At 47.7% G+C, this 17,976-nt stretch overlaps 1 protein-coding gene across 2 annotated transcripts in view; it reads right to left on the minus strand.

Annotated features, from left to right (window-relative positions):
• ATP8A2 (ATPase phospholipid transporting 8A2) overlaps positions 1 to 17,976 on the minus strand; it is a 447,814-nt gene that overhangs the window by 52,285 nt on the left and 377,553 nt on the right. Inside the window, exon 32 of one of the 2 annotated variants that reach the window (XM_027116669.1) lies at positions 2,180 to 2,268. In XM_027116669.1, coding sequence (XP_026972470.1) covers positions 2,180 to 2,268 — 89 coding nt within the window. The remainder of the gene's footprint in view (positions 1 to 2,179; positions 2,269 to 17,976) is intronic. The other variant, XM_027116670.1, reaches the window with a different exon arrangement.

The raw sequence follows: 17,976 nt of genomic DNA on the forward strand, positions 1-17,976 counted from the left end.
TTTGTGTTCGGTGTGCCAGAAGGAAAAATGGGACACATTTTATAAAGCTGAAGAAGGAGAAATGACAGCTGAGTAGCGTGGTCTCATCAGAGGTAAGCAACTCATAGTACGCTTTCCTTCTTGGGAGAAGCCTCTGATTTTCCTTGACTCAACAAGAAATATTTCAGGCTGGGAGTATGACAGGAAGTAAAACATGGGCCCCGTGATCAGAGGGAACATGTCCAAAGAAACGGGCCCAATTCCTGTTTTTGAGGAGAGGGCTGAGTATAGTGTAGACGTTAACTGTATGTTATAAATTGGGCATATACTTTGGGCAGACACTGCAGGTGCGATGAGACAATATACCCTGCTCCCACCTGGCTGGCGAGCTCCTTGGAAAGGAAATGACTTTTACTCTTTCCAGATGGCGGAGCTGGAAGCGGTGTCATTTGATGTATCCTTTGCTAAAACGTAAACAGCACTAATTTTACAGTGCCAGGAAAAACCAAAAACAACTCCTGTTGGAGGGAATAGATAATTTGCTTCATGGCGACTGGGAACGTCTACTTGGAATGTATTGGAAAAGATCCAGAAAGCAGATGAAGAGGCAGAGACACACTCTCTGAAATGGCAGAAAGATACTTCTGCCGGCATCTCCCTTGGCAATTATCTCGATCTCAACCAAAAATGTTTTTCATGACATTAATTTAACAGTTGAATTAAAACAGGCTGAGATTGATTTCTAATCAAATCACTGTGCTCAACCCCTGTACACTGAAAAGTGATCTGACGTAACCAACACCACGTTCTATTTACCTGAAACTAACCTGATGATCTTGCAAAATTGAAGAAATTTGGCAAAGGTAACTGTACTGTGCCGCAACTGGGCTATGTGACAAGGGCAAATCCTAGAACTAACATTTTCTTCCAGTTCATCTATTAGATTAAGAAAACACCTTTCCTGGGCGTTGTAACTTCGTTTCCAAGGATTCTGATCCTGCTACTTCAAGAACACAGTTTTAGCAGATACCGTGGAAGCAGCGGTAAATCAAGGCATTTAAGACATTAGAGTTATTTAATGTTCACTAACAGTTGTCAAACTTAGTGAAGAGAAGAAGAAAAAAAAAACACCTAAAACACGTGCTATAAAATTCTCTCTGTCCCCTTCCCTCTCCGCATTAGGTATCATCGGTTGTCAAGATAATGCCAAGATGAAGACTTTTTCCAAAAACTTCCTTAACTGTCAGGCAAGAACAATTCTCACTGAGTATGGGAGGAAGGGAGAGAGAGAAATGAAATCTGATGTCTTTTCCTGGAAGGTTTGGAATGAAGTCTCAACTCTCTGCCTCAGGGGCCCCAAATAATTATGCCCAAAGTAAGGCGAATCAAGGAGTTGCAATTTTCAGGGACGTTGGCAACTGTAGGAGGTATCGTCAGGCCTACCCCAAATAAAAATCGGTATGACCTCATTTTGGAGTATTCCATCTTCTCCTCGCAGATGAAATACAATTTACATTACCTTGGAACTCAGTAGCTTTTTTTTTTTTTTTTTACATTGTACATAAGATACTTAGGAGATAATATATTTTGAAACGTATAAACGAAAATCGAGCATGAATTATTTTCTATCGAACCTATGTTATAATTTCATCCTTGTGATTAATCTTCTCATAGACTTGTAAATGGACACTTCAGAAGAATTATATTTGAAGGATTCCTACTGGGAACTATTTGGAGAAATGAAGAATACTTGATTCCAAGTATCTGGTGATTTGAAATGACTTCCATAAACATACAATTTCCCTTGAAGCATGGGGTTTAAAGCCAGGTTCTATCTGTGATCACAGAGCACTGATTTTTAGATAGAAGGAGAAATGAATTTTGAGTTATGTTCCTTAAACCTGATGGAATTTCTAAACTTAGAAATTCTCCCCTATAATCCTGTACAAGCAACATCTCTCTTGACCTTCACACAGCCTGACTCCTTTTTGACTATATTCTCATATTAAGGTGAAGCACAGGTTAAAAGAAAAAAAAAAAAAGACACAACCCCAAATCCTTTATATCCGTTTCTGGCAGGTGGCAGGAGACCTGTTTCTTCAGAAGTCCCACAGCATCTAATACCCTACGCTGGGGCCCACTGAGGACTAACTGGAGGGCATTGGACAAGACCTGGGGTACCACTTCATCTTTCACTTACGCTTTCCACACCACATCTTCCATCAGACACGCGGTAGGAACCAGAAATAATCCCAGCCAGAAGTGCGCAGAGCTCAGGACCATGGCTGCCTGCAAGAAACAGAAGTGACATGTGCATTAATGCTCTATCAAAAAAAGAAAGAGAGAGAGATAATTTAATCAGTGTAACACGCCCCATCACACAAAAGCAATAGAAGGTATTAAACTAGTGAAAGCTGAAATATACACCCAGGAAAAACGGGAAGGGGACCGGCAGGGTGAGCGCCTTGCCGCGATGTTCATCAGCTCTTGTCTCCATCCCGATATTTTGACGAGTGTTGTCTCCTTTTCTAAAGCGCTTCGAACCCCCACTCTGGTCAGAATATGCTGTCCTAAACCCCTCCTCTGGAGAAATGCTGGAGCCGCCAGACTCCACAGAAATAAACTTCACTCCATAGGCACCTTGCAACCACCCACGTATCCATCAGTTCCTGGTGCTTCACTGCTCTCCTTCACTGATGTAACCACACCTGGGTGCAGGGCAGAGCGGTTCTCAGCACCCAGAGGAGGAAGGTGAACAGGTTACGGTCCTTGTCTTCAAGGAACTTAAAATGGGGTGGTGTCTCCTACATCACACGTGGAATGGATGTGTCATGCTCATATGCTCTGGGGGTGAGAGGAAGGCTAGAAGGCTGGGGAGACTTCTTAGCGACAGAGTGTGGGATGTGATGGGAAGAGAAGCAGGATTTCAACAGCTACAGGGACAGAGGGAAGGCGATGACAGGGGGAGACACAGCCTCCGATGATGAGACTCCCAGTTCCCAGGATGCAGGGTCACAGAGAATTTGGGAGGAAGCGGGAGAGGGTCTTAAGGAAGAGTTACAGGGGCAGCTGTCAGTTAGGTGAGGACCTGAAAAGAGGGCTCAGGGCCAAGGCAGGGGGAGGGAAGGAGGCAAGGAGGGAGGGGAGGGAGGGGGAGGGGAGGGAGGAAGGGGGAGGGGGAGAGTTGATTTTGCTCTGAACAGAATCGGAGCCAGGAAGGCAGAGTCCTTAAACTTTGTTTTGAGTGAGCGAGGCCCGAGGGTGGAGCTGGTAGCAGTGGCCAACTACTCGGACAGGGACCGAAGTTAAGGGTGACAGAAGCCTTCACATTCACTGGTTTCTCTTTTCTAAGTTCTCACCGCTGGATTCTATCGCAATCGAAGTGTTCTGCTCCAGCCCACACCTAACCATGTCAGTCTTGCCACTGAACCCCAGCGTGTAGCCCTGTCTGTGGTGTCGGAACTTTATGACAACAAAACGGAGAAGCAGTGAGATCTGGGGTAAAGTTGAACACCAACCCTGGCCCTGGAGCCCTTGCTTCCCTTTTCTAAAAACAAGATTGCCAGCTTTCTGGAAGAGCAATTTAACACCTTAAAAATATGTGAGTACGTTTTGCCCCACCCATTACCCATCTCAGAATGCATCCTACGGACACAAGTAAGAACTTGAGTAAAGAAGCAAGTACAAGAGTATTCACGTAGTGCCGTACCGTCAAGGGAAGTAAGAAATAAGTGTCCCAGAAGAAATAAGTGTCCCAGAAGAAATAAGTGTCCCAGAAGAGGGCTTACTAACTATACTTACTAACACCCAATGGACTTCTGTGTAGCAATTAAAGGGATGCAGAACTGTAATGTTGACATAGAGAGGTGTGATGCGATATTGCTAATAAAACGGATGGCTTCTGAGCGTCTGAAGGGGACCTCCCCCGGCAACAAGGGTAGGGGTGGGAAAGGACGCAGGATTGGCCCAAGTCTCAGAATTAAACCTGAGGTGTGATCTCCTGATGCTGCCCACCCAAAAGTTACGCTGCATCTTTAAGTGTTAAGCACTGTATATATGTCAGTATACATCAATACATATAATAGTTTTTGTAAGTTCTGTTTTGGAATTTCCTCACCTTAAAAAAAAACCACACACATTCCGGGGCCTCAAATGCAGTTCAGTGGTCCAGACCTTGATCCACTGAGACTGTGCAGACCACCAACCCGTGTGCCCCGTGTGCCTGCATGTCAGGAAAAAGGCACAAAATGGTCTATCGAGGGAGTGCGTTGCAGTTTTCTTTTCATATCTCTTTGGCTAGCTCTAGTTCCCATTTCTCATACAGAAAACGTATTACTTACACATACAAAAAATTTACCTCATCGCCCTCCCCGCCCCACACCAGTGGTCCAAGCGAACCACAGGAAGGAGTTGGATTCTCCAGGTCCTTTCTTTCTGCGAGTCCCACCTTCCCCCTCTAATCCATCCTTGGCTGACCCAGCGACAGGAGGTGGCTTTAAAGATACACTTGTAGGGCTACATCCTAGATCATCGGCTGGTGTATTTTGCAAAGAATACAGTCATTTAAGAATACGATTTTATAGACATGATAGTCACTGTGATGGGATGGAGGTGTTAGCTAATGCTATGATGACAATCATTTTCCAAGATATAAGTGGATCAAATCAACATGTTGTACACCTTAAACATACAATATGATATGTCAATTCTATCTCAATAAAGCTGGAAAATATTTTTTCGAGAAAAAAATAAAACTAATATGTTCCAACAATGTGTACTATTTAAAATAGTTTATGAAACTCCATAAGAATTCTCATTGCTGACGGAAAATAGGAAAACGACCTTTGAACTGCCCTGCTGAAAATAGGGAGCGTCTCCCCAGTTGACAAAGGTTCCATGGAAATTTGGAAGCACTGTTGTTTTGTCACTGGTTTTTAAAACTTGGAGCTGTTTTAAAACACATAATGGACATAACTCATTTTAAAGGTGTGTCTCCAGAGAGGCTTCTACTATCCCGATTTTCACAGACTGACTGAGCTTTGAGGTGCTGAGATCTTTGCTAAGGCCACAGCTTTTGGTATCGAAATGTAGTCAGATTGCTCTTGTTCTCTCAGAATAATAATGAAAAAGTGTTTACGGAGCTGGGCTAGGTGACACATGACACTTAATTACTCCCCCCTCCCCTCCCCTCCCCTCCCCTCCCCTCCCCTCCCCTCTCACCTGTACTACTGGGTGAGGTTTTAAAAGTACCCTTTTGATGTGCTAACAGCCCCACTGGAAGAAGGGCATCCTCAGTTAACACACCTTTAGCTACAATGGCTGTTAACCACTTAGGTGCCAAATGCACCCACTGGATCTCTTGGGGTGCCTCTCAGTCTACTTTCAGAACGGATACAGCATGGACAAGAAGCATCCTCCGTGGGGACAGGGCCGCTGTGCTTCTTCTCCTCCCGCTAAGTCACAGTGAGCACGTGCTGGGGAGCAGAGTTCCTGCCCCCCAGGCAGCAGCCTCGGGCTACTAACTCTTTTTCTTTGTTTGTTTGTTTTGCGGTACACGGGCCTCTCACTGCTGTGGCCTCTCCCGTTGCGGAGCACAGGCTCCGGACGCGCAGGCTCGGCGGCCATGGCTCACGGGCCCAGCCGCTCCGCGGCATGTGGGATCTTCCCGGGCCGGGGCACGAACCCGCGTCCCCCGCATCGGCAGGCGGACTCTCAACCACTGCGCCACCAGGGAAGCCCTCGGGCTACTAACTCTTGCTGCTCTGGGGGATTTTCAGCATCTGAGCAGGTAGAGCAGAGCGAGGACTTTGGGTTCAGACGGACCTGGGATGGAACTGTGCCTCTCAGCTTTAGACTGTGACACTTGCACGGGGTAACTGCCCTCTGCGTTCCTCAGTCTCCCCCGCCCCGCGCCGTTAAGATCAGGACAGCAGAAGCACCTCCCTCGCGGGGCTGTGGTACCCAGCACCCTGTTAGCTGTGCTCACAGACAATCCATCTCCCCAAACACCCAGGAGCCCTGGACCAAACCTTCCAAAATAAACACACGCTTCTTCCTTCCTTGAAGTCTACCTGGCTCCCCCAACCCCCAAACATCTGTACAGGGCCCTGTGATGCTCTGGAAACAGCTCCGCCTGTAAAATGACTCCGAGGCAGTGAGTGCGCTCGGGGGCTGGCGCATGGCACCCGGCATCTGAGCCCCAGCCAGCTGGCTGCGCTCCATCCCTCAGCTGCCTTTCCGGAGCAGAGCAGTCCGGGGACCCCTCGATGAGACATTTTCTCCACTGTTTTCTTTAACTCTGACAACTGCAACTGAAATTGAGCAGCAGCCCGCGGCCCCCCAGGGATTCCTTCTGCATTTCTCTCTCTCTCTCACTCTTGCCGTTACTTTTTAAGGCTCCTCTAACCAACGTTCAGATTGCATTTTTGTTTTTAAACAGAAAAAAAATGTTCTTGGGGAGAAAAGACTTGACTTCATAAAGAATTTATGATAACCAAATGAGGATGGCCAACGACCCATCCCAAGGACCAAACTGAGCAATTAAGGTGTATGCTTCTACTTTTAAAATGGATCGATTCTTTCACGAAACTAGAAACTTCACAGCAACAGTCCATCTGCATTCCCTCCTCCAGTGGTTTGGAGCCCTCGTTACGTGCCAGCCTCACGGTCCCTCGGAGAGACCTACAGATGGAGACTGCACAGCCCTTCAAGGCTTCATCTCCACCCGCTCACAGAACGTAGGGCGTGTTGTTAAGGTACCTTTTCTTCGTCTCCAGGGATACGTTGCAGGATGCACATAAGAATCCACTAGCACACCCCGCAACAGCTCCAAAGTCCCCACGAGGGTTTCCCAAATAATGGACCTGTGTATTAGTAGCCGAAAACCAACCCTCCCCTCTTCCAACCCCTCCCCTAGCCTTTCCTACTTGAATTAAGCGACATCGCTGGCCTCAGGCACAAGTAAGAGGTGGGTCTTGGTTTCTGCTTCTCCTCTCTTCTGTTAAACCTCTCTTTCTGGGCGTTCCCGCGTACAGTATTTCTAAGCCCCACAAAAACCCCTGCAAGAGAGACACTAACTGTTCCCATTTTACAGATGAGGCAATGAAGGCTCAGGGGTTACGTGGCCAGTTCAAGGTCACCTGGTAAGGGGCTGAGTCAGGGTGTGACCCAGGTCTCTCTGAGTCTAGAGCCAGGGCCTGTCCTGTGGTCTGAGAGCCATGTTCTTAACAGACAGTGGCTTTAATGTCTACTCATAATTCACTAGCATTTTTTTTCTTTTTACTATATTTGCCAGTGTTTCAATAACTTCTATTTTAATAAATTACAAGCCTTTAGATGTATATAATCCAGCTTCCATTTTTATCCCAGGAGTCCTACGCTGACTTTTCCAAACATAAATTAACTCTGCTGCAACACTTCTGACCCTCGTCTTCTTCTATTCTGCTTAAAATGTAACATTTTTAAATGATGAATTTAAAAACTGGGCTCTTTCATGGTAATGTCCGTGTTCCAGAGCACGATGCCACGTGCTGACTCAGCGAGCAGGTGTGCCTCATTATTCAGTGAAGCACAGACTCCCACGTCTTGGGGCCCAGTGAACAGACAACACAGCACACGTCCGTTAACCGACGGCTCAGAATCGGGACAGCCTGTGGGTCTGAGTGGGTCTTGAGGTCCTCACTATTCCTCGGTAGGACAAGTCTTATTAAGGTTGGTACCTATGAAGCAAAACCAACATCTTAGTCTTCAAAGCATCCTGGCCGGCATTGACAGGACAGGTGAAAAGCAAAACCTTAACACCCGTAGAAGAAAAGGTGGGAGAGTATCTTTCTGACCCCCATTAGCTTTTAGAAAATTTGATACAAAACAGTAGAAACATTGCAGGAAAAGAGAGGAGTTCGCATTAAAAGGGAAAACTTTTGCTCTAAGGGACACCAGAAACAATGTTTAAAGAAAAGCCACAGATTGAGAGATTTCCAGTGCACATTCCAATCCCGGTTACACGTATGCTCTGGGGAGACTCATACGTGTCCACAAGCAGACATGTGCAGGAACGGTCGCTGCAGCATTTCTGGTGACTGACCTCCACCAGAAGTCAAAAACCTAAATGTTTATCAATAGGAGAAGAAATACATTTTGGCATATTTATAGAACCAAAAACAGCATTAAAATGAGCCAGCTACACTTACATCACTCTAGATAAACTTCAAAACCCAGTTCCGAAAAAAACCAAAGCAATCCAGTGTCGAGGGGGAGGGTGTTATGATACGACCTATATAAAGTTTCAAAACCCTGCAAAAATCAACATTGCCTACTGTTTATATTTTCTACAGGTTTATACCTACATAATACATGCATGAAAATAGTAACATGAAAGTAATGAGAGTATTTCTAGCTCAAGGAGGATGAGACGGGGAGGGCTACTAAGGGCACTCAGCAGCTTGGCTAACATTTTTTTTTTTTCTTTTCGAAAAGATATGAGGCAAGGAGCATGTCAACATTGGACTAGGCTGGGGATATAATTCCACATCCTTTGTCTCTACGTGTGAAGTCTGTCGCCATGTTGAAAAATTCCACCAAAAGGGGGGTCTCTAAAATAGCCAGGGGGACAAAGGTGAGCCTTGATTGGTCAGAGGGCAATGGGCAGGGGGCACGGAGCCCAGTGCAGAAGCAGGAGCCAGCAAGGAAGGGGAAGGTGGAAGCACAGGTTCTGAGGCTGAACGAGGCCAACTTTCAGAAAGTTCTGGTTGTGGACAGAGCCTGCAGCTCACAATGATGACCGCCCTGGGGCGATAGATGAGCTCGGCCATGACAACAAGGAAAGGGCCATAGATACCTGTGCCTGCCGTGTGCTCAGCCCTTTTCCCCAATGAGCTGGCTCCCTCCTCCCCGTAACCCTGTGAGGTGGGTGCTGTATGGTCACTTCCAGCTTACAGATGAGGTCAGTCAGGCAAGAAGGGTCTAGGGTTCGAACCTGAAATGGGGGAGAACCTTTGTATTCTATTACAAGTTCATCACCAAAGGGATGTTGCCTAGAAGCTTAAATTACACATAATGGCCCGTCTCTGGGTCCCCTGCCCCCCCACCCCCAGGTAATGAGCATTAAGCCAAAACACCTTTGTTTAGCTCCCAGGAAACATCCTGACCAGGCCCACGTGCGAATGACCTCAGGAAGGAAGAAATTAACACATCCCCTCCGGAGGCCGAACCAGGACTTTACTCCCTCCCCTTTTAGTACAAAAGAAGCCTGAATTCTAACTCAGGGAAGATGGTTCTTTGGGACATGAGTCCAGCATCTTCTTGGCCTGCTGGCTTTCTGGAGAAAGTCACTCTTCCTTGTCCCAACACCCTGTCTCTTGACTTATTGGCCTGCGTGCGGAGAGCAGCACGAGCTTGGACTTGGTAACAAACCCAGCCGTCTGACCCCAGGGCCCACACCTTCTCACAAGACAGGTGGGCTAGCCCTATTTATTCCGGGGCCATTTGTACACAGTGACGGGTGAACCTGTGGAGGTAAATGAGATCACAAAGAAAGGGAATAGCGGGTGAGGAAAGGCTTGAGATCAGCGTCCGGGTGATTCCTATACTAGGAGGTGGGGAGAAGGAAAAGGAGCCGGGACTTGGTGAAATCTCAGGGGGAGGGAGTCCAGGATGCAGCTGTGTTCTGAAGGTGAGGAGATTTTAGGGATGACGAGGGGGAGGGTGCTGAGGACAGGCGTGCAGCCATACCATGAGGAAATGGGGGAGGGAGGAGGGCCGGATGGGGCTTGTCCAGGACCTGAGACGGCAGTGCGGGTGGGACAGGAGGAGAAAGAGCCTTGAAAGGTAAGAAGTCAGGAGGGGAGGGTGGAGAGTGGTCCCGGGGGGACTGCAGAGAGGGGATGACATGGAACGTGTGGCTTTGGAAATTCAAGCACCAATGTTAACTCAGAGGTGCTGTGGACGGCCTTCCACGACCCCGGGACACACAAGGCCGCTTCACAATCGTTAAGGAACCATGATCCCAGCTCTTCCGGTGAACAACTGACTTGGAACAAAATTTTCTCTCCTTCTCGCTCTTTCCTTGGGCTCCCAGGCTCCTGGGTGACTCGGGAAAGGAGCAGGGGACCCACTGCGCATCCTGGTTGCGCCTTTGTTCCTGTAATTACAATCGTAATTCAGACGAAAGACACAGGTGCACGCATGTTTAGGCGTGAAAGTTAACATCACAACCCGGAATATGAAATACTACCTGTGTGCGATGGGGCTAATTTACATTTACTGCGGGATCCGTACCTGTGTAATTTCCTGGTTTTGGTCTGTATAGTTTTTCAGACTCAACATTTTATTAACTTTTCCTTTAAACCAGCTATCTGTCTTCGGCTAGGATTCCCCATCGTACTCGCATGCATATTTCCAAGCTGAATATCCTGTTTTAAAAGTCTGTCCATTTCCTCTCATCTCCCTCAGTCCACCTGTATTTTTTACATCGAACCTCCTGGGTCCTCACCTTTTTTGACTCTGTAAATTTAATTAATGTACTTTTGACTTTCTTTACCAGGTCACTGTTGAAAATTTACATAAAACAGATCCAATTTTTTTTCATCACACTCTAATAGAAACACATCAGCTACATTTCCCTTTCCCATATATTTCAATTCCTCTTTTCCATACAGCTTCCCAAGTTTAAAAATTCTTAGATACAATGGCACATGAACGCTTTTGACTGATTCTTCTATAGAGAGCCTACTACATTTCAGCATCCTCCCATGTTAGAATTGGGTTATCATGTAAATAACATCTGATACCATTTGCTCTTCATAAAATCATCTAGACCTTTTTTTTTTTTTTTAAGAGTTCAGCACAAAGATTTTACTTTATTTTTCAGTTATACATATATATATATATTCTTTTTCATATTCTTTTCTATCATGGTTTATCACAGGATATTGAATACAGTTCCCTGTGCTCTACAGTAGGACCTTGTTGTTTATCCATTCTATAGATAATAGTTTGCATCTGCTAATCCCAACCTCCCACTCCTTCCCTCTCCTCCCCCTCAGCAACCATAAGTCTGTTCTCTGTGTCTGTGAGTCTGTTTCTGTTTCATAGATAAGTTCATTTGTGTTGTATTTTAGATTCCACATATAAGTGATATCATATGGCATTTTAGACCTTCTTTTCTTATGTCTTTGTTCCCCTCAATATTGTTGAAGGCTCTGAGGGATTTCTTGTGCTTTTTTAGAACTGTCTTCTTATATTTCTATTAATTTTGGAGAAATGAAGATGTTCTCAGAGGAGAAACGAATACGATAATTAGCCTTCTTTCCCATTATTTCAAAAACAAAGCCAATGAGGTTACTTTGAGTCTCTGTTAAAAAAGGAAATTCCTAGCTGACGGCATGAACGAAGTCTACTAATGCATTTGAGATTTTGAATAATACAATTATTATTTCAAGGATCCACTTTGTTTTTCCTCATAGTTTTACTTATTTACTCACCATGGCATTTAATGCCAATGATATGTAATTTTGTGTTTCTTTTATCTCTTTGTTTCTTTAAAAACATTTATTAGTAAGCCATCGTCATTCCTTTGTTCTCCATATTAACAACCTGCTTTCTCCCTAGCAGAAACATTTATATGTAGCCCCCGAGAAAGCAAAAACAAAAAATTCAGACCAACTCTAAGGCGGGAATAGCTGAACGTACACCTTTGCCTGTAATTCCTTCTACTGAAATCCTTAACAGGCTATAAACAAGTTGGCAATGAAACCAATGGAAGAGAAAAATCTGAAAAAAAGCATGTTTCCTGCGTTCTGTTCCTCTTAGAATCCCTATTTAAGCACTTTGCCTTATTTCTGAATTTTTCTTCGATGACCCTCACTGGCGGGGATGATTCTAACCAGAGCATCCCTTTCTTTGTGGCTGTTTAAATAACTTCATTGTTTTAAACCAATAACACATTGAAATGTACTGACCAATGCAATTGAATCGTATGAGAAAGCTCAAACTGAAGTTCATTAAACCCACGGCATCACCTGGGAGCACTCCAGGTAACTGCCTTCTGGTTAGCTTTCCACAGAGCAGCGCTCAGGAAGCGCTGAGGTGCACAGGTGGTCTACTGGCAGATACTAAAGCTGTCACCTACAGCACTGTGCGCTTTGGACCTCTAACTCACAGTGTCTTGGGAAGCGGGCAGAGGGTTTAGACAATAATAAAAATACCGCTGGTGGAGCAGCGGGACAAAGGAACTTCAGGATGGCAAGAAACGGGCAGGGAGGGACGGCTCCGTGTTACATTGGGGTAAATCAAGGCCAGCCTTAGAGGAACGTTCCTGGAAGCTGGGTGAGGGAGGGACGGCCAACCTTCCAGGGCTCTGCCAACTGTTTCCCAGTGACTCACATGGAATCAATCAGAGGAAGCGACTCTGATGCTTCCATGTCACGGTCCCGCTAATTAATTCACAGATTAGAGTTTAAATGAACATCTGTGGGACTAGGGTTTCTTCCCTTCTCGCTTCATATGGACTTGAAGATGATGATTTACGAGTTTTCTTTCAATTCAAGGACACCAGGAGAACATTTGTTTGGAGTCCGGATCCGCAGGCCCACGGAGGCTTTTTCCTAGAACTTCTCACTGCAGGTTCAGCAGGGCCTGTCCACGTCCCCACAATGAATTACTTCCGCAGACACCGGGCCCACGGCCTCCCCGAATCCTCTCCTGTAATCCCCAACATCTGTTCTGTGTCCAGCGCTGACCAGCGGGGGAATTGGCAAGTCCTGGCCGTCAGCATCGCACAGCTGAGCCGACAGGCTCACTCGGCAACAGCCCTGTGATCCCAGCTGAGCACACCGGACGCGGCGAGGCTCTCGGCTAAGCCCTTGGCGGCGCAGCGGAAACACCTGTTCAGAACTTGTTCAGAATAAATGCGTGGCGAGCATTTCGAGGGGTCAGTGGACAGCAGCCGTGAGGATTACAGAGCTCGGGGTCCTTGGGTGCGTTACACACCCCGATTCCTAGGGTCGATGCGCGCCTGTCCTTCTCCACATTTTAACTGAAGATGCTCTATCTGAGGTGGGCCTGGGGCTTACTCCTCTCTGGGTGACACGCAGAACTTCATGAAATCCACAGCTTCAATCTCAACCAAACGTCCCATATTGCCCGATTTGGGGCTCAAGCCTAATACCTATCGTGCTGTTTTTAACAGGATGTTTGATTTATCTGAAGAGAATATGACCCAAAGTAAACGTGAGTCTCTGCATCAGTGCATCACCTCTAACAGGGAAGCACAGCCCCGCTTCATCCGGTAGGTGGTCCAGCTGGGGAAGGTGACCCGACACCTCTAAGCCTCATCATCGGTGGAGACGGCGCGTTTTATTTAGTTATGGTACCGTTTGGTTCCAAATGCATCCAAGGGGGAACGAGTAAATATGAAAGAGAAAATAAGGCAGCACAATTGAACACGAACTATCAAGAGAGACAACATGTCCTTCAGCTGGGCAGCCTGCCTGATTCCCCAAAGTCAACACGGCGAGCTGAATGCTGAAGTGACAAGCTCCCTGAAGCCACGTGCACGCATCTGTAAACCGGGGCCATCTTATCCTTGCGGGCTGCTTGTTGGGCACTGAGCACCATATATAAAGAGCCTAGTACGGTACCCGGCCCTGGACTTCTTTGGTACATTGCAAAAGTTGGCAAAATCGAACTGTCTACAAGGGTATCTGAGGCCATTTGCGGTTTTTCATTCAAGACCCTGCCCTTGGCTTTCCATCCCCTGCCCCGCGCTCTCTGGCCACATTCAACTGTCTACGCCTCTTCAAATCCTCAAGGTTCTGTTTCGTTTTTCCTTGGCCTTTGCCCGTCTCATTCTTGGTTCAGCCGGCAGTGCCCGCCTCTGCCGCTGTTCTGACTGTGAGAACTCCTCTTTCCCCCTCCAAGATCCAGTTCGTGGGTTCTCCAGGCAGAATGGCACACTCCCTCCCCTGCATCCCTCTATAATGGTGACAATTCTATTGCTGCCATTGTCCACATGACTACTGTCTGCCAGGCGCCGTACTGGCCACTCGCCGTCCCGTAAGTTAATACACACGGATGGCCCTACAACGATAGCCATAGCCTCTATTTCATAGATGTGGAAAGTCTGGTCCAAAGAGGCCACATGATCTTCCTCTGGAGCCAGAGGTAAGAACCACCATCTGATCCGGGTCCACAGACCCCAGAGTGCACCCCCCTTTCCACTGTGTCTTGTGATTCTGCTTTCTTTCTTTCTTTTTGTTTTTTTTGCGGTACGCGGGCCTCTCACTGTTGTGGCCTCTCCCGTTGCGGAGCACAGGCTCCGGACGCGCAGGCTCAGCGGCCATGGCTCACAGGCCCAGCCGCTCCGCGGCATGTGGGATCTTCCCGGACCAGGGCACGAACCCGTGTCCCCTGCATCAGCAGGCGGACTCTCAACCACTGCACCACCAGGGAAGCCCTGTGATTCTGCTTCATGCTCAAGGATGCTGCCCTGTTTCCTCATCTTCTTCCTTAGACTGAAAGCCTCCTGATGGTAGAGATGTGTTCTCTACACCACTGTGTCCTCAGCAGCTGATGTCAGAGGCGGCCACTTATTAACAGGTTCACTGGAGACAGTGAAGGGGAACCCACTTTGACAGAGGCCAGCCATATACACTACAGGTTCTACACTGCCGGCTTGCTTGGAGTATAAACATCTGGAAAGGAAGTTAAGGCCTGGCACACAAGTACCAACCAGGTGCCACCTGGTCCTAAATCTTTAGCAACTGACACTAAGTATTTTCATCCAGACTCTTAAGGATTCTTCCACTGGCATTAGGCAAACCTCCCCACTTGGGTGGCTTTCCAGCAATTAGATCAAGTTAGTCCGTAGCCTGTGGGTCCCTTTTGAGCCAGTGACTGAGGAGTGACCCTCTCTGAGGGGCTGGCATTGTGCTCTCAGGCCGGACCACCCCAGCCCTGGGAGACACGGCTGCTGGCCTGTAGGTACCACTGGGACCGTGATCCTGGCACTAGTTCCCCTGGAAACCTGACTCTTTGAGTGCTGTCTTCAGAGCGAGAGCCCCGTCACGTAACAACCAACTGGCCCCAGCAGCTGAATTTCTGCAGCTGCCCTGGTCACTGAGGAGGCTTGCTGGGAAGGCCGGTCACGTGGACACGCTCCACTGGCCTCAGCCTGCGTGTGCCCACGTGTGGAGCCTCTCCTGCGACCTTGAGGCCCTCTTATGTTGGGTGAGCTCAGAGCTCTGAAGCTTTGAGGGGACCCAGGTGCACAGCCCTTCCTGGCTCCACTGGCTGCAGCAATGGGGGTGTGCCTGCCTGTGTCCCGGGATAATCACGATAACCGCTACCGCTTACTGAACACACATCCCGAGCCAGGCATCCTGCTAAGTCCCTGGACACGAATTCCTTACTGAATTAACACAGCAAACCCTATGATGTTGGCACAGTTTCCACTACCCCGACCCCCCTCTGGCAGATGACACAGCAAAGCATAGAGAGATGGTGACTCGTCTAAGGTCACACAGACAAGAAGTGGTCCAGCTGGGAGACCCCGTGCTCTGAACCGTGGACTACAGTGTCTCTTAGGCAACCCCGTGTCTTATTGAAGCAAAGGCCATCAGGGAGAAGTAGGAAAGAAATCCGATATCATGACTGCCAAACCAGGCAGAAAAACTGGGCTGGCCCTGTCGTGTAATCCGGCATCAGCAGAAGGAAAGCTGAGTAAACAGAAGTCAGAGTAAAAGTTCATCGACGGCTCACAATAACGCACTGGGAGTGGGGAAACCTAACCGGGAGGATGAAAAGTGAAATTTGGGGGGCATGAAATATGGTTCCTTTCAGCTCTAAAGCCCGTGACTGACTTCCCCAGCAGGCTTCGGGCAATGCAAACACCCAAGACAAATCCTAGAAGCATATCTAATGGAATAAGCCAGATTCTGTTTGCTTGCGTTTCTGAGGCATCAAAACGGTTCCTCTCTGTGCTGACTTTGGCTCCCCTGCAGTTTTAATTAAGCCTCCCAAGGCTCACAAGCATATTAAAATTAGGCAGAAAGAAAACCTGTGGCTTTTGATGCCAAGGGCTGCTAAGTGCTGGCCTTCCAGTTTGATCTTTGCTCGGGCAGTTTCAGCAGATGCTCAGAGTCGACCTAAAGGAAGAATTTTCCATTTATTTTGCTTTGTGGGGAGGGGCTGTGATTACTCAAGTGATGAAAAAGTTTCTTGCTTGGGGGAAGCTGCGACAAAACAGGTACTGGGAATCCCTAAGTGGGCTGGCATTTCTCGTTCGAACCATCCCAGAAGGAGGGATGATGGCAGGCCTCCTCCCTCGTGTTGCTCTCTGAGATCCACCTTCTGCACAGCATCCGCCCACCATTGGTCCCACTCTTTTTCTGCTGGAGGGGAGGGAGTCACGTCACGCCACCGGCCATCGCTGCATCGCCATTTCGGCTCTCATCCTGTGCGGTCCAGAAATGGTGACTGGTTTCCTCTCCTGCACTATAACGTGAGATTCTGGAGGAGACTGTGTCTCGTTGGTCTCCCTTGGTAGGTGCGCTGGATACACCCCTCCCTCGCCCGGCCTTTAAAGAAGCTTTGCTGAAACACTTTAGGGAGTTTGGGGTTTTTTTGAGCACGAGCCCCCCGTTCTCCTTGCTCAGCCCTGCAATACACCTTTCTCTGCTCCAAACTCCGATGTCTCAGTTTCTTTTGCCTCACTGTGTATCGGGCACGGGAACTTGCGTTGGGTAACGTGGGCTACTCTCTCAACAAGCCTGGGGGTGAGGGAGGGCACAGAGTAACTTACGGGGTGGAGACTTAGGACAAGTAAGATGCTTGCGGAGCTCACGTTAGCAAGAAAGCCAATCAAGACAGACAAATTAAAAACGTACAGGAGGTCCCAGGATTAGGCATGGTTCTTATACTTGTTTTGTTTTGGGGACAGGGAGTATCAGGTTGTGTTTGTGTGTAACTAAAAATTCAACCAACAGTGGCTCAAACAACAAACAGTGGCCGATTTTGCTTTTTCTCCCCAGATATTTCTGGGAGAAGGTGTTTGCTCCTCCATGCTCTGGAGCACCCGGGCTTTCCCCGTCCTTCGGCAGCACGACCCTCATTGTTGGCTTTCATCTTTCCTCTCGCCTGTGGCCTCATGGCCCCAAGAGGGCGGCAGTAGCACGAGACACTCCATCTGCCTTCCAGGAGGAAAGCGGAGGTAGCCCACCCAGCTCCCGTCATGCAGGAAGGCCCTGGCCCACTTCCTTAGTGCCCACTGGCCACCTGTGGCTCAAAGGGCCACTTCCAGCTACCAGGGAGGCTGGCCACCCAGATATGTGTCCTCTTAGCATCCTTGGCAGGAAGTCGTGGGAACCCAAGAGGCTGTTACTGGCACTTGAGTCAGCCATGGGGATGCAGATGGTGACCTAGGGAAGAGTCTTAGCATACGGAGTGATCACACAGTTCCTAAGAAATAAGGTGAAAACACATGACACAGAGGAGTTTTGAGAAAGAGAAACACAAAACTGAAGGTGGTGACGGCTCAGTCACCAGTGTGGGGCATGGGACTGTCCTCTGATAAAGCATGAGGGAGAGAGGGAGGGGGAGAAGTGGTGACCTCGGGAACGTCCCACTGGGCAACATGGTAGAGCGTCTGCACAAGGAGTGATCCACCAGGCTTGCCGCTAGCACAGGAAGCCTAGGACTATGTTCTATTATTGAAACACCTCTTCTGATATCAATTTCCTTTTAACTATTTAGAATAATCATTTCATTTTTCTTAATAGGTTGGCTTTCAAATTTGTGGGAAGTTCTTCCTCTTTATCCCTTTCAATATTTAAGGGATTGGTTGAGCTAATTTTGGGGTGTAAATATCAATGAAGGCTTAGAGTAAAGAAAGGAGAGAGGACTGAGAAATATTGTCAACAATTTCCATGTGAACACAGAGGAGTAAACGGAATAAATAATTCTTCTACCTTCTTCAATTACATAATCATTGAAAGGATTCTG

The sequence above is a fragment of the Aethalodelphis obliquidens genome, unplaced genomic scaffold (assembly GCF_003676395.1).
Source record: "Aethalodelphis obliquidens isolate GAN/ISIS:26980383/991018 unplaced genomic scaffold, ASM367639v1 scaffold16, whole genome shotgun sequence".
NCBI classification, from domain to species: domain Eukaryota; kingdom Metazoa; phylum Chordata; class Mammalia; order Artiodactyla; family Delphinidae; genus Aethalodelphis; species Aethalodelphis obliquidens.